This window comes from Lolium rigidum, chromosome 1 (genome assembly GCF_022539505.1).
Source record: "Lolium rigidum isolate FL_2022 chromosome 1, APGP_CSIRO_Lrig_0.1, whole genome shotgun sequence".
Taxonomy (NCBI): Eukaryota; Viridiplantae; Streptophyta; class Magnoliopsida; order Poales; family Poaceae; genus Lolium; species Lolium rigidum.
In genome coordinates, this window is record NC_061508.1 from 79,427,018 (window position 1) to 79,443,635 (window position 16,618).

Genomic DNA, 16,618 nt, shown 5'->3' on the forward strand with positions numbered 1-16,618 from the left:
GCCTCGCCCAAGCCTCCTCTTCGCCGCCACGCGTCGTCCTTCTTCGAGCTCACCTCGACGCCACGCGCATGGACCTGCCGGGCTCGCGCTTCTTCGACTCCTGGGACAACGCCGCCGCCACTCCGTGCGCCTACGCCGGCGTCGTGTGCGCGCCCCACGAGGAGGACCCGTCCGTCCTCACGCTCGGCAGCGACGGCGCGCGGGGCAAGGGGCAGCGGCGGCGCGCAGGACCAAGGCCGGCGGCGCACAGGTGGCTCCGGCGACGGCACACCAGGCAAGGGGCGGGCGGCAGCGCACTGGGCCAGTGGCGGGAGTTGGAGCGCGGGGCCAGGGGCGGGCGGCGGCGCGCGGGGCAAGGGGCAGCAACGGACTGCGGCCCCGGCGGCGAGCGTGGGCGTGAGTGTGGAGAGGCGTGGGCGTGGCAATTATTTCGCTAACGGCCACTGACGATGGGCCAGACGACTTGGTTTCGTCCATCCAGAGTCCCGGGAGACCCTCGGAAAACCGAGGATGGCATGGAGAGTCCGGACGAAAATAGGCTCAAATCCGGACCAAAACGAGGAACGGGGGATCTAACTGGGCCGTTTTTCGTCTCCGGATGAAAAAAAGTGGTCGTGGGGGCTTCTCGGGGAGATGGCTAGGATGCTCTAAAATCCACCCGTGGCATCTTTTACTTTGAGGATTACACGCTATATGCTAGCTTGTTGGAAGTACAGAATAATCGCTTAGAGCATCCCAGCTGTTGGGCTCCCCATACCCAAATCCGGCGCTATTTAGCGCCGGATGGATGAAATTTTTGGCCCGGGGCGCGAAATTTTTGGCCCGGGATGGATCAAAGTATATGAATGAAATTTTTTCCAGCGGCGAGCCCAGGTTGGATGTAAGTTTTTTGATAAAATACGACGAATTCAGACAAAAATGGGCAAAACTCATTCAAACATAAGCGAAATTTAATGGTATTTAACATAGATAGGCGAGTTCGTACATAAATAGGCCGAATTTGTACATATATTTGAATTCGGCATTAGGAAAACTAAAATTTAAACTAAAAGAGGCCTTCTACATGCCATTTGGGCATGTAGAAGGCCGTGTAGTCGCCGCCGTCGTTATCGTCGCTGGAGTTGCGGGTGTCCTGGGGCGGCGGCGCCTCGTACCAGCGGCTCGAACCCTGGCCAGGGTCGCCGGCGCATGGCGGCGTCGGTCGGTAGAGGTCGTCGTCGCTGCTCTCCTCGAGCTTGATCAGCTCGACGGACCTGGACGCGGCGTTCCTTGCCGAGGCGACGGCTAGGTCCAGCATCCACCGCTGCTGATCCGCCTCCTGGCGCTCCCAGTCCCGCCTTGACCACTCCAGCGCGGCGTCCATGGGCAGGGTGTTGTCGGGGAGGAGCTGCAACTGTGGGGGAGAATGGCGGTAGCTCCGAATTTCGGCGGGGAAATGGTTCTATGCGTCGCAATTTGGAGGGAAAACAAAATTAAGGGAGGGAACTACCAGCTGTGTCGCTGACAACGCGGGCCCGCTCGACGTTTCGTGCGTTTTTGTTTTGTCCGGAGTCCCCGACCGGGCCTCGGGAACCCGTGAATGGCTTGGACTCTCCGGACGGATGAAAGGCCTAATCCGGACGAAAACGAGAAGCCGGAAGCGTGACTGGACCGTTATCATCCATCTAGATAAAAAAAGATATCCTGAAGGCCTCGTCGGAGAGACGGCTGGAGATGTTCTTACCCCACCCGAGTGCATTATCTTGTGATAGACAGCAGGCGCAGACATGCACACGTGGCCACTTTACTTTGATCTACCAACAACTTGCATGGCTAGATCTAGAGCAAATAATAGAGAATTGTGTAAGCTCCGCACCTATCACGAGGCCTCGTGCTGATTCAGTGGTATCAGACGAAATTCTGATATAGCAGTCATGGCTGTTGATATAGCCGGTGCGATGCAGCAACTTGTACGAGTTAACGAGAGTAGATGGATATCCATAGATCAGAAATTTTATGCGAGTTGTTGCTAAGCAGGGAGACGGTAGGTATGTCAAACATCAATGCAAAACATTATACTTTTCAATGTTGATGTTGGGCCCATGGAAGATTCGTGTAAACATAATATTGTTGGAGGAATATACGTGTAAAAAATAATGAAAGATTATAAGGAGAGAACAAGCGATATTGCCTCCCGGGGCTCGACGACTTGCCAGCCATCCGATTTATTAGCGAATGCTGGATGACAGTTGCCGTCAAAACAAGAAAAAAAAGTACCGCATAGCAATTTTTATCTATCCAAAGCAATTCGCCCAGGAAAACGTCTACACAATATTGGCGTCCATTGCTCTCAAAAAAAGTATTGGCATCCATTATTAATATTGCATACACCAAAGAAAATTACGTTGGCAGAGTCACTGGGATGTCTGATTTGTTGATATTTTGAAATAAAATCCATGTTATTGCAAATGCCAAGCTGCCATTCGATCATTGAAGTGGCAGAATTACCTGATTCAATATAGAGACCTCACCATTCAACTATATATTGGATTTACTCTGGTTGATAAACAACAAATTAATTTCGTCATATGCACGACTAAAATAAAGATGGAGAAAGCTTCAAAACATATTCCTTTTTTTCATGAAAATTCCACAATCTATTAATAATCATCAATAGATATATACATATTTAAAAGCAATAAATATTATAAATAGTTTTTTTTACCAACAAGCGACCACTATATCCCAACAGGAAACAGGCAAGGTGCCGACGACTAAAATTCGTTGGCACGGGCTGGTGCTGATGGTTTCCTCGCCGTCGGCCCTATAAGGCCTCGGCACAGGGGAATCCGTCGGCACAGGCACAGGTGCAGGTGGGCCCACCTGCCGTCTAATGGCCATTTGCCCTGGTTATGTGCTGCCGACGAAAACGGGTTAAAAAATCAAACTTTTTTACAACACTTTTTTAAAATCATTTTGAATTGGTTGACATTTTAATATCTAAACGTGCTTAATATCAGGTTAAATTACTTCTTAATAGTCAAACTTCTTACTCGGTCATCCATCCTCAAACTGCCCTCATCCCATCACCATCATGCTTAACTTCTTGGTTCCTTAATAAGCTTCATGCAGAGAAGTTATACTTTATTGATAATAGTACCCTATCAATTCTATTAACCCTGGGCCATGACATCACACTTCTTTATAATTTGATCTTCAAAAAATTATTTGACTAAATGACAATGAATAAGTAATAATAATCTTGAACTCAAATAACAACAAAATGAATTTTAATTTTTATTAAAAAAATCACCGAAATCTAAAAGCTGAAAAAACTCCTATTTTCATTTTGAATTTGAGGAATCTAAAAAAATCGCTATACGTCTGTGTGCGATTGAACTTGGATGTAAAATTTTCCGTAGATACATTTTTCATATCAGAGGTAGTATGCAACTAGAAAAGCCGTTTTACCGAAACATGGCGTCATTTTGCAAAAATAAAGAGTCAAAATTCATGTTTGTTGATTTGAGATGCAAGTAGAACACATAATATTTGGTCATCTCAAAGGATTTTTTAAAAAATTTCTAACATTTTCTTATATTTTTTGAACACTAAAAAGATGATTATGGGGGGGGGGGGACAAAAAAAGCAAAACAAAATGTGCCATCGACAAGTCTTGTGCCGATGTACGGCATAGAGCTAAAGAGAGAAAAAAGCAAAAAAAAAAACTTGTGTTATCGACAAAGACGTCAGCACAGTCCTAACGTCATTGCCTTGCCATCATGGCAGAGACCCCAGGGGCCACGCGTCCCAGTCTATGCCAACGACTTTCATGTGCCGACGGTGGTCGTCCCCTACACCGACAACTTTCATGTGTCGACGGCTCGCTTTGCGGCATGCCCTGTTTGAGCCCTGTGCCGAAGGCTTCGGTCGAAAGCCATCGACACAGCGCCTGGATGTCGGTACTTTGATAGCTTCTCATAGTGTATACACTAAAATGAATAATGTGGCATAAAAGAAACAAAAATTCTTGAGCAAGTCTCCGCCGGCTCTTCCCGACCTCCTCTGGTAGCTGCAGGCCTGACCAACACTGCCCTGCCCTCCTCCTCGAGCACAGCCAGCACTGCCATAGCCTTCTCTTCGATCTTCGGCCGCCTCTCTTCGACCTCTTGCCTCTCACCAACCAGTACCTTTCATTCTCGCAGTCTGGCCCAACCTGCAATAATCATGCTGAAACACATCCGTTGAGCAGGCCGGCCCATTCAGAGTGGGAAGATTGTAAGGGTATATTGCCCCTAACTGTGTTTTTTTAATTGGTGACAATACTTTTGGACTAATATTTTTATTGAGTTTATATGAAGGAATATTTCATAGATATTTCTTGTAGTCCATGTGTTGGATTCAAGTGTGAATGCTATAAAAATAAAGATATACTTTTAGTATTGGCATCAAGATCATCGATCTCAAGAGAAGAATATTATATGATCATGATCTTAAGAGTTTAATTTTAAGAGATGAATTCAAGATATGGCTTTAATCCAGTGTCATGACAGTCTCATGCGTTGAGCTATGATTGACTACGGTTTAGAGCATGCAATCTCGTCCGTTCAGCCAGCCCAATCGAGCGATGGAGTGGTGCTCTCCATGGAAGAAGCAAGAGTCATCCTATGAAGATGGATCGAAGGAGTTTTGAGAAGCTGGGCGGCATCCAAGCACGCCCTAAGTGTAAATTTAAACCATAGTATGTGTCTTTTCTCGAATAGAAGGAAGAGATGAATGCATGTATGAATTCAGCACTTGATGTTGACATTATTTTTGAATTAATTGCGAAATCGGAGAGTTTTAATTGATTTGTCTCCTAAATCATTTTCTCGATTAGTGTTGATCAGTTTTTGTCGAAGGGGGTTTCAAATCTGTAACTCATGTTATAACTAACCGCGAACAGTTACATGTACTAGTATCTTATATGACTTTAGACATTACAATGTTATGGAGAAGTATTCAAGTGTTTTGAAAAACTAAGAGATGTTATCATGCCACAAAAGTATACCACCGTGCAAGTTTGCATTGGTGTTTAAGGACTTCAAAGAACCTCGCAACCAAGCTATTATAATCTTTGTAGAGATGTACTATAGAATCAGGCAAGTAAGTACCGATAATTATTGGCCAATTTTTATATATATAAAAAAGAAGTCTGCAAGATCTCGCCGAGACTAAAGCAATCAACGAGAGCTTATCGTCTAGTAAATGATGATAATTTTCCTAGTAGTAATAATATCAGAACTACATAAAAATTTTGATCTTTTGGTTGTTGGATGCAGCTAGTAAGAGCATGTCTAACAGGCCCCGTATTTCGCTGCCCCGTATAAGTCTCTTATTTCGCCCCGTATCGAAAAACTGCTCCATTTCGAGCCATTCCGTCTAGCAGACCCCGTATTTCGCCCCGTATTTTCAAAAATAAAAACCCCGGGAAGTTCATCTTCATTGATCATACTAGGGATCATACATACATATTGATCATACTACGGATCATACTACATCTAACTAAGCATCAACCTACGTCTAGTCGTCAAGGATGACGTAGGGGATGAAGGCGATCCTCGCCGCCGCCTCCTGCGCCTCCCGCGCCTCCCGCGCCTCGAACTCCTGGACGGCGGCGATGGCCGCCGCCTGCTCGTCTGCCTCCGCCCGAGCTTTCTCGGCGGCCTCCGCCTCGGATTCGGCCATCGCACGGCGGTAGGCCGCCTCCTCTTCCGCCGCCGCGTCTTCCTCCTCGCCGCCTCCGCTTCCTCCGCCGCTGGTGCTGCCGATGGTGGCCCTCCATGCCGCCAACGCCGCGCGGTCGCGCTGCCACTGCGCGCGCCATTTCTCGAACGCTTCGCCGCTCATCGGCTTGAGCGGCGGGTCCTGCTTGTACCACCGCCCACCCGCGGCGTACTCCCGGAGCGGCTCCGGCACGTACAGCGCGCCGACGTACTTGCAGGCCGCGCGACGGCTCCCGGCGGCGGACAGCTTGCACTTGAGCCGCCACGCATCCTCTACGGTGTCCGGCGAGTGGGATCGCTTCGATCCGCTCGCCGGCGAGGCGCTACTGCGGCGGCGGGAGTCCATCCTGGCTTGGGGGTGGAATGCGGCGCGGAGGAGCGGCTAATTGCTCGCCGGAGCAGGAGGAGGAGGCGGCGGCGCACGGCGGAGCTAGGGTTGCGAGTGAGGGGTTAACCCCTCACTCGCACCTGCGCCCACTATATGTACGGGGCGACGGGGCCGATTTCCTGGGCCCCGTATTCCGCCGAAACGGGGCGGCCCGAATACGGGGCCTGCTAGACGGCCCAAACCGCGCCTGCCCCGTATGTCGCCGGAATTTTACGGGGTGGGCGGGTTATACGGGGCCTGTTAGACATGCTCTAAGATGGAGAAAGGAATAATGGCGCGAGATAGAGTGGATGGACCCAATAAGGAAAAACCAAGACAACAATGCAGACATCGCCACACAAACAGTACTGTACTCTGATGATATATATGTGGATTGCGTTTTTCCCGAGTCAATCGATTGTGAGCACCACATACAACTGCAACCAATAGTGTAGTACGTTTAGCATCTGAATAGCCATGAATCTAGAGCTATCGCTCCTCCATCAATATGCATCTCCACAGGCTCTAGTGCTCGCCGTTGTCCTCCTCCTGGTCGCCGTGCACCTGGCCAGGTCGACATCACGAGCGGAGAGGCTGCGCAGCAAGCTCCCTTGCCCGCGGTTCAGGCTGCCCATCATCGGGCACCTCCACCTCATCGGATCACTCCCCCACGTCGGCCTCCGCGACCTTGCGAGGAAGCACGGCCCCGACGTGATGCTCCTCCGCCTCGGCGCCGTGCCCACACTGATCGTGTCGTCCCCTAGCGCCGCCAAGGCCGTCCTGCGCACCCACGATCACGTATTCGCGTCCCGGCCGGACACCGTGGTAGGCGACATCCTATTCGTCGGCTCCACCAACGTCGGCCACTCCCCGTACGGCGAGTACTGGCGGCAGGTCAGGAAGATCATCACCACCCACGTCCTCACCGCCAAGAAGATCCGCGCCAACCTCCCCTACCGTGAGCAGGAGGCGCGGCTTGCCCTGGCCAGTGTAAGGGAGGCGGCGGCGGCGGGCACGGCGGTGGATCTCACCCACCTCTTCAGCCACTTCGCGCACGATATGGTGTCCCAGGCGGTGGCGGGTAGGATCCCTAGGGAGGATCGTTGGGGCAAGCTGTTCCACGACCTGTTTGTGGGAAACGGGCAGCTCCTTGGTGGATTTAACCTGGATGACTGTTTCCCGAGTTTGGCAAGGCTGGGCATCGGGTCCGCCAACATCGCCAAGCAGAGGAAAAGATGGGACGATCTGCTGGACGAGGTCATCGACAGGCACACAAGCACACCCATGGAGAAAGGTGACGAGCCGGACTTCATCGACGTGATGCTATCCGTCCAAGATGAGTACAAGCTAACCAGAAACAACATCAAGTCAATACTCATGGTATGTACATACATAGAGTTTCATTTTTCTACCAACATATATATATCTTTGGCATGTTTTTATTCGACTTTTACCAACACTCACATATATATATGTTCCTAGGACATGTTTCAAGCCGGGACGGACACAACATTCATTTGGCTTGACTATGCCATGGCCGAGCTGGCCCGGGCACCTCAAGTAATGGCCAAGCTGCAAGCCGAGGTGAGAAGGTGCGGTACAACCAACCAACTGCTCACACAGGAAGACCTGAGCGGCATGAGCTACCTCAAGGCCGTGATGAAGGAGACGATGCGGCTGCACCCACCAGGGCCTCTCCTGCTGCCCCACGCATCCATCGCCGACTGCGAAGTAGAGGGCTATGTCGTCCCCGCCGGGACGCGGGTAATCATCAACGTGTGGGCTATAGGCAGGCACGCCAGCAGCTGGGAGAGAGCGGAGGAGTTCGTGCCTGAGCGTTTCTTGGAAGGATCCGTGGATGCCAATTCAGACTTCTACGGCAACGACTTCCGTTTGCTGCCGTTCGGGTCAGGACGAAGGATGTGCCCAGGTATAAACTTCGCCACGCTCACTTTCGAGATCATCCTGGCCAACCTCATATACCACTTCGACTGGGAGCTGCCGGAAGGGTCGCCAGGCGTAGATATGACGGAGGCGTTCGGGATGGATGTGCACCGGAAGGAGAACCTCCTCCTTGTCCCACGCGTCGCTAAAATCGTCTAGATATATTCTATTGCTGCCGTATTTTGAAACTTTGTATTGCTGCAACCATTTCCCAATTCTTTTACCATGAAACTATTAAATCCAGCGCTAAGTGTGGCCGATGGAAATAACCAAACCATGTCCGTTTCCTATTTGAGAACGGTTGGTTCTTTCCTCTTCAAAGTCTAGTCGTGCGTGTCTAGGCTTAGTAATTTTTGAGTCGGTTTGTTACCAGTCCAGCAGCTGTTCTGCTGCTATGGATAAGAGTCTTCTCTATAAATAAAGGGCGTGGCTAGCTCTAAATCTCAGTCCATTGTGTTATATCCTACTGCTACCTTTTTTTATATTGTATCCGAAAATTCAATTCGGCTCCCTCTACCAAAAAATTATAATTCAAAGTGTCGAACATTTTTGATAAAAAAATTCTACATGTATATCTCCATAATATGTGTTCGTCAAGTTTCACGAAAAATCAATACTTTTGTTGTCTATATAAACAAAAGAAAATTTATCTTTTAATTTCTTTTATTTTTAGCACTGAATTTTACCTTTTTTTTACACACATCACGTGGTAAGTTGATTTTTTATGAAACGGCTTTATGAGCACGTATGAGGTGAAGATGCATGTGCGAATTTTTTATTTCAATTTTAAAAAATTCAAAATAAGTGTAAGATGCATTTCAAAATATAAGAAACATGTCCCATGTTTCAAAACACCACTCTTCATTATATCGTACTACTAGCATTGAACTCTTTGAACGGGATTAGTCGAACCTAGCCCTCACCTAAAAAAAGAAAGTGGCATGATTCTATTTAAGGAAAGCCATCATGATCGGAGTCTTAGAGCATCTCCACTCATGCCTCCCAGTAGCCCCCCGGGGCCTCTTTTTTTCATCCGGACGGACGAAACTGGCCCAGTCACGCTCCCAGCTTCTCGTTTTCGTCCGGATTTGGCCTAAATCCGTCGGACTCCTCAGGCCATCCTCGGTTTCCCGGGGTGTTGCCGGGGACTCCGGATGGAGCAAATTCCGCGATCTGGCCCGCGTGTCAGTGAAGATTCCATGCTCTAGCCCACGCAAATTCCCCGGGACGGCTGGAACTTCGGCGCTCCCCAGGCCAAATTTTCCTCCAATCCGGACGAAAATTTCACCGGATTTGGGCGTGGGGAGCGCCAACGAGCGGGGATGCTCTTACCACAACCACACACACACATAGATGTGCATGTGCGTCAATGCCTACGTGCCCCCAGGCCAGATCCTCATCACATGCTTACATGCCACTACCGTACAAAGCACTAGTCCCAAAGCTAGAACAAGCCTCATCGCAGTTCAGCCTCCAAAAAAAAAAGCATAAAAACAGGAGGAACCCCCAAATCAACTAACTTCTATCTCTTGATGGGTACTACCTAGATCAGGATAAGACTTTCAATACCAGTTTCCTATTTTTTTTTAAGAAGAACAAAGAAGCAATAATCCATCTATTTATTTATTCCGTGCGCGCTCCTTCGGGGATGAAGATCCAACGGAGAATCAAAGCTTATAATTAAGCTTACCTATCGCTTTGTCAAGGACGTAAAATCAGACCAGCCACCGGACAAAAGACCCCTCATTTTGTATCGGTTTAAATTTGCACTGTTTTGGATACGGCTGTTTGCATCTTAGGCTCCTAGCAGTGTAGAGATCATATGTAATGCTTAAACTTTTGAGTAATAGAGCGCCTTTTATCGAATTAGACGAAAGATCTACCGATTCCGTTCCACGCAGCCATGGTCTCCCTGTCATCTCGGCAGCCATGGTCAATCCCATGGGCAAACCAGCAATCAACAAAACACTGCCACTGTGGTGGATCGAGGTGTAGAGTTGTGGCGCCTTGGACCCTTGGTGTGCCACGGTGGAGAAGGTGATGGCGCCGCTGCCCTCCTCTAGTCATACGTCAAAGCCACCCGTCGATGGACAATCCCCTGTCTTGTAGTAGCCTGGGTACCGGGCACCGGGCGAGAGGAAGACGCTGAAATCCGTCATCCACGACGCCGGTGTCCTCCTCACCGAAGCCGACTCAACCCAATCCAATGATGCCCAACATCGGTACCTCCAAATCGGAATGGTTGGTTCTTTCCTCTTCAAAGTCTAGTCGTTCGTGTCTAGGCTTAGTAATATATTAGTCGGTTTGGTAGGGAATGTACAACGTCGGCGCTGGTGCTAGGTGCTAGGATTGTTTTCCTAGCAGTTATGCATGAATCCCATCCGATTCACAAATATGGAATTCGGTACTCACAAATATGGTACTGTATATGTTATCATTTTTCATCCTACCAAAAGAAATTCTGCATAAACTCGATTATTATCGATCCAGATTTTTTTGGCAAGGGGACAGAGAGAAAAAGAAATATCGACTGGTTAAGTGGAGTATAGTTTGTAGTCCCAAAGACCAAGGTGGGCTTGGAGTTCATGATTTGGCAGTCAAGAATTCGGCCCTATTGGGAAAATGGCTGTTTAAGCTCCTCACTGAGGATGGGCTTGGCAGACTATCCTTCGGCGAAAGTATATCGGTTCGAAGACATTATCCCAAATGGGTTGGAAACCAGGGGATTCTCACTTCTGGGCTGGGCTAATGGCGACAAAAAATGAATTTTTTCGCCATGGCACTTTCACAATCAGAAATGGAGCACAAATACGTTTCTGGGAAGATGCTTGGCTTGACAATGCACCCCTAAGTGAACAAGTATCCAGCTCTTTATAGGATTGCTCGTCGTCAAGGTGATACCATTGCTACCGTAATGGCTACCTCACCCCGAATGTGACGTTCGGACGGGTTTTACTTGGACAAAGACTTGCGGCATGGAATACCTTAATTCAACGGCTCGGGGATATTCAATTATCGGACGAACCGGACGAATTTAGATGGAACCTTCATGCCAATGGTGCTTTCTCTGTGAAATCTTTCTACAACGCGATCCTTCTTTCTGATCTACCAGTTGATAATAATAAAAAGATTTGGAAGATGAAGATACCATTAAAAATTAAGAAATTTGGATGGTATCTTCGTCGAGGGGTAATCCTCACCAAAGACAATCTTGTTAAGCGTAATTGGCATGGGAGTACTCGATGTGTTTTCTGTCATCAGGACGAAACAATCAAGCACTTATTCTTCCAGTGCCAGTTCGCGAGATCTATATGGTCAGTCATTCAAGTAGCATCTACCCTGTTGATACGTCCAATTTGCATCACTATTTTATATCATAATTTGCTGTTATTCATTGATATATTTCATATTGGGACACAATACTTATGTTATTTCATCTATTTCGCATGTTTCATGATTATTTGGAGATCGAGCACCGGAGCCAGGATTCTGCTGGAAAAAGCACCGTCAGGATGCAATATTTCGGAAGATCAAGCTGTGGAAGGAAGTTTTACGAGAAAATCCTATTTTTCCGGATGACGGAGGAAGCCGGAAGGGGGAGCCAGCTGGACCCGGGGTGGGCCCACACCATAGGGTGGCGCGGCTCATGGCTTGGCCGCGCCACCATGTGGTGTGGGGCCCCCTCGGCCTCTTTCGCCTCCTTTTCTTCGCGAAACCCTTCGTCCCGAAGACCTAAGCCAGAGAGGAATCCTCACGAAGGGTTACAGCCGCCTCTGCGGGGCGGAGAACACCAGAGAGAAAAGAGCTCTCCGGCGGGCAGGAATCCGCCGGGAAATTCCCTCCCGGAGGGGGAAATCGACGCCATCGTCACCGCCATCGAGCTGGACATCATCTCCATCACCATCATCATCATCTCCACCATCATCACCGCCATCTCCTCCGCAGCACCTCGTCACCGCTGTAGCAATTTGGGTTTGATCTTGATTGTTTGATAGGGGAAACTCTCCCGATGCTGATTTCTACTTGTTGTTTATGCTATTGAGTGAAACCATTGAACCAAGGTCTATGTTCAGATTGTTATTCATCATCATATCACCTCTGATCATGTTCCATATGATGTCTCGTGAGTAGTTCGTTTAGTTCTTGAGGACATGGGTGAAGTCTAAATGTTAGTAGTGAACTATGGTTGAGTAATATTCAATGTTATGATATTTAAGTTGTGGTGTTATTCTTCTAGTGGTGTCGTGTGAACGTCGACTACACGACACTTCACCATTTATGGGCCTAGGGGAATGCATCTTGTACTCGTTTGCCAATTGCGGGGTTGCCGGAGTGACGAAACCTGAACCCCCGTTGGTATATCGATGCGGGAGGGATCGCAGGATCTCGAAGTTTAAGGCTATGGTTAGATTTATCTTAATTACTTTCTTGTAGTTGCGGATGCTTGCAAGGGGTATAATCACAAGTATGTATTAGTCCTAGGAAGGGCGGTACATTAGCACAGGTTCACCCACACAACACTTATCAAAACAATGAAGATTAATCAGTCTGTATGTAGCGAAAGCACTAGACTAAAATTCCGTGTGTCCTCGAGAACGTTTGGTCATTATAAGTAAACAAACCGGCTTGTCCTTTGTGCTAAAAAGGATTGGGCCACTCGCTGCAATTATTTCTCTCGCATTTTACCTACTCGTACTTTATTCATCTGTTACATCAAAACCCCCTGAATACTTGTCCGTGAGCATTTACAGTGAAACCTTCATCGAAACTGCTTGTCAACACCTTCTGCTCCTCGTTGGGATCGACATTCTTACTTATTGAAGATACTACGATACACCCCCTATACTTGTGGGTCATCAAGACTATTTTACGGCGCCGTTGCCGGGAGTGAAGCGCTATTGGTAAGTGGAATTGGTAAGGAAAACCTTTACTTGTTTGTGCTGATTTTATTTACTGCTGCTGCTATAAGTCATTATGGAGAGATCTTCTCTTCAATTTCTATTTGGGAAATCTACTACTACTGCAACGGTAGTGGATGAGGCGCCAGGTGAGGAAGTAATACCATATAAAATACCTACGAAAATTATTGAACATGTTATGGATAACCGCTATGAAGGGGATGGAAGCTGTCCATCCTGGTGATCATTTACTTGTTTTTGCATGAATTATGCGGGTTATTCAAATGTGCGGGTATTGCTATTAATGAAGTTAGGAAGAAACTATTCTCTATATCGCTGTACGGTAAAGCGGCGCATTGGTATAAATTGCTGAAGAATGGTGATTCTCTTGATTGGGAGGACATTGTGCCTTTATTTTATTCCAAATTTTATCCTCCAAGTGAAATTCACAAAGATCGGAACCGCATATATAATTTCTGGCCTCATGATGGAGAGAGTATTGCCCAAGCTTGGGGGATATTGAAGTCTTTAATGCTCAAATGCCCCATTCATGAGCTTCCTGGTAATGTTATTATTGATAATTTCTATGCAAGACTTTCTTTTCAAGACAAGACCTTGCTTGGATACTTCTTGTTACCGGATCATTTACACGCAACAAAGAAGAGTTTAAAAGGGACCTTCTTGATCGGATCCAAGAAAATACTGAAGGTTGGGAGAACGACAAAGATAGAGAATCGGGTATAATTTATGATTATAAATGCATTGAAGCTTTTATGGATACTCGATACATTTCGTAATATGAGTGCTACATATGGCCTTGATTCTCAAGTTGCTGCAAACCTTTATAAAGCTTTTGCCTCTCATTATGAATTGCCTAAGAAGAATTTTGATAAGTATCATGAACCGTATAAAGATAAAATTGATTCATCTATTTATAAGTGTGTTGTAATTGAAGCTGCTGATCGTGTTATTCCTGAAGCTTATATTGAAAAAACTCCTTTTCCTGCTAAAATGAAAGAGTACTACGTTATAAATAGTGCGGTTCATAAAAGTGAAAAGAAACCTAGAGAACACTGAAGAACAAATAAAAGTCGAACCTTCTGTTGCAATAGTTAAAGATCTTGTGATTGAAAATGTTGAGGATGGTCATATTATTTTCACGTGAAGATGCTTCTAATATTGTTTCACATCCTAATAAACCCAAACAAGCTAGTGTTCCTATGCTATCCGTTAAAATTGGTGATCATTGCTATTATGGTTTATGTGATATTGGTGCAAGTGTTAGTGCTATACCTTATGAGCTTTACACGGAGATTATGCACGAAATTGATTCTTGTGAACTTGAAGATATTGATGTGGTTATTCAGCTGGCTAATAGAGAAACTATTTCACCAATTGGTATTGTTCGAGATGTGGAAGTTCTATGTGGTAAGATTAAATATCCTGCTGACTTTTTGGTACTTGGTTCTGCTGCTAGTGATTATTGTCCTATCATTTTTGGTAGACCTTTTCTAAATACTTGTGGAGCTATTATAGATTGCAAGAAAGAGAAAATTTTGACTAAATTTGCTGGCGAATCCTATGAGTTTAACTTCTCTAAATTTACTAAAACTCCTTATAAAGCTGATTTGCCTAGTAATGATTTTAAAATGGAGCGAGTGTGCATCTATTGTTCTTGTTCCTAATAATCCTTTGCGGCAACATTTGGAGGATAGCGAGAGTGAAGTTTTTAGGAAAGAAAGAGATGAGCTTGAGGAGATTTTTCTTCGCCAACCTATTCTCAAACATGATTTACCGGTGGAAGACTTGGGTACAACACCGCCACCAAAGGAAGATCCTGTTTTTGATTTAAAGCCTTTACCTGATAATCTTAAATATGCTCATATTGATGATAAGAAAATATATCCTGTTATTATTAGTTCTAAGCTTACGAGTTTGAAGAAGAAAGATTATTGCAAATATTGAAGAAACACCGAGGTGCTATTGGCTATACTCTTGATGACTTGAAGGGGATTTCTCCCTCTATATGCCAACACGCCATTAATATGGAAGATGATGCGAAGCTCGTTGTTGAACCTCGGCGTCGTCTAATTCCTAAGATGAAGGATGTGGTAAGAAATGAGGTATTACGACTTCTTGAAGCTGGTATTATATATCCTATTGCCGATAGTAGATGGGTTAGTCACTGTGCATTGCGTTCCTAAGAAAGGAGGAATGACTTGTTGTGCCTAATGATAATGATGAGCTCATACCTCAAAGAGTAGTTGTAGGGTATAGAATGTGCATTGATTATCGAAAAGTTAATAAAGTTACTAAGAAAGATCATTACCCTTTACCATTTATTGATCAAATGCTAGAAAGGTTATCTAAAAATACTCATTTTTGCTTTCTTGATGGTTATTACGGGTTTTCACAAATTGCTTTGTTAAAGCTAAAGATCAAGAGAAAACCACTTTTACTTGTCCCTATGGAACTTATGCTTATAGGCGTATGCCTTTTGGTTTATGTAATGCTCCTGCTACTTTTCAAAGATGCATGTCTGCTATTTTTCATGGCTTTTGTGAGAGTATTGTGGAAGTATTCATGGATGATTTTTCTGTCTACGGGAATTATTTTGATAGTTGTTTGCGAAACCTTGATAAAGTTTTGCAGAGATGTGAAGAAACTAACCTTGTTCTTAATTGGGAGAAATGCCACTTTATGGTTAATGAAGGAATTGTATTGGGACATAAAATTTCCGAGAGAGGTATCGAAGTTGATAGAGCTAAAGTTGAAGCTATTGAGAAGATGCCCTATCCAAGGGATGTTAAAGGTATTCGTAGTGTTCTTGGTCATGCTTGGGTTTTATAGGAGATTTATTAAAGATTTCTCCAAGATTTCAAAGCCTCTTACTAATCTTCTTAAAAAGATGTACCTTTTGTTTTTGATGATGATTGTAAGGAAGCTTTTGAAACTCTAAAGAAAGCCTTAACAACTGCTCCTATAGTTGAACCTCCTAATTGGAATTTACCTTTTGAAATTATGTGTGATGCTAGTGATTTTGCTGTAGGCGCTGTTCTTGGACAGCGAGTAGATAAAAAATTAAATGTTATTCATTATGCTAGCAAGACTCTTGATGCTTGCTCAAAGAAATTATGCTACTACTGAAAAAGAATTGTTAGCTGTAGTCTTTGCTTGTGATAAATTTAGATCTTATATTGTTGATTCAAAAGTAACAATTCATACTGATCATGCTGCAATTAGATACCTTATGACAAAGAAAGATGCTAAGCCGAGGCTTATTAGATGGGTACTTCTTTTGCAAGAATTTGATTTACATATTGTAGATAGGAAAGGTGCTTGATAATCCTGTTGCTTGATAATTTGTCTAGATTGGAAAATATTGCTTATGATCCTGTTCCTGTTAATGATAGTTTTTCAAATGAACAATTGGCTGTAATAAAGGTGAGCTCGCGAGACAGGTCCTTGGTATGCTTGATTATGCTAACTTTATTGTTTCCAAGTACTTGCCTCCAACCTTTTCAGCTCAGCGAGAGGAGGAAATTCTTTTATGACTTGAGGCATTATTTCGGGATGACCCACACTTATATAAAGAAGGAGTAGATGGTATTATGCGAAGGTGTGTTCCCGAATATGAACAACAAGAGATATTGAGTAAATGTCAT

General features: G+C 45.5%; 1 protein-coding gene across 1 annotated transcript; it reads left to right on the forward strand.

Annotated features, from left to right (window-relative positions):
• The first annotated feature begins 6,545 nt into the window (after positions 1-6,545).
• Positions 6,546-8,500, forward strand: LOC124676270 (indole-2-monooxygenase-like). Its single transcript, XM_047212353.1, has 2 exons — positions 6,546-7,491; positions 7,594-8,500. The coding sequence occupies exons 1-2, from the start codon at positions 6,589-6,591 to the stop codon at positions 8,212-8,214; spliced, it is 1,524 nt and encodes a 507-aa protein (XP_047068309.1). The 5' UTR covers positions 6,546-6,588; the 3' UTR covers positions 8,215-8,500.
• The last annotated feature ends 8,118 nt before the right edge of the window (positions 8,501-16,618 follow it).

What these genes read in the sequence shown, in the direction of transcription:
- LOC124676270 (XM_047212353.1), top strand. Translation starts at nt 6,589, where the DNA reads ATGAATCTAGAGCTATCGCTCCTCCATCAATATGCATCTCCACAGGCT. An exon ending in ACATCAAGTCAATACTCATG is followed by an intron (nt 7,492 to 7,593) that starts GTATGTACATAC and finishes ATATGTTCCTAG; the next exon opens with GACATGTTTCAAGCCGGGAC.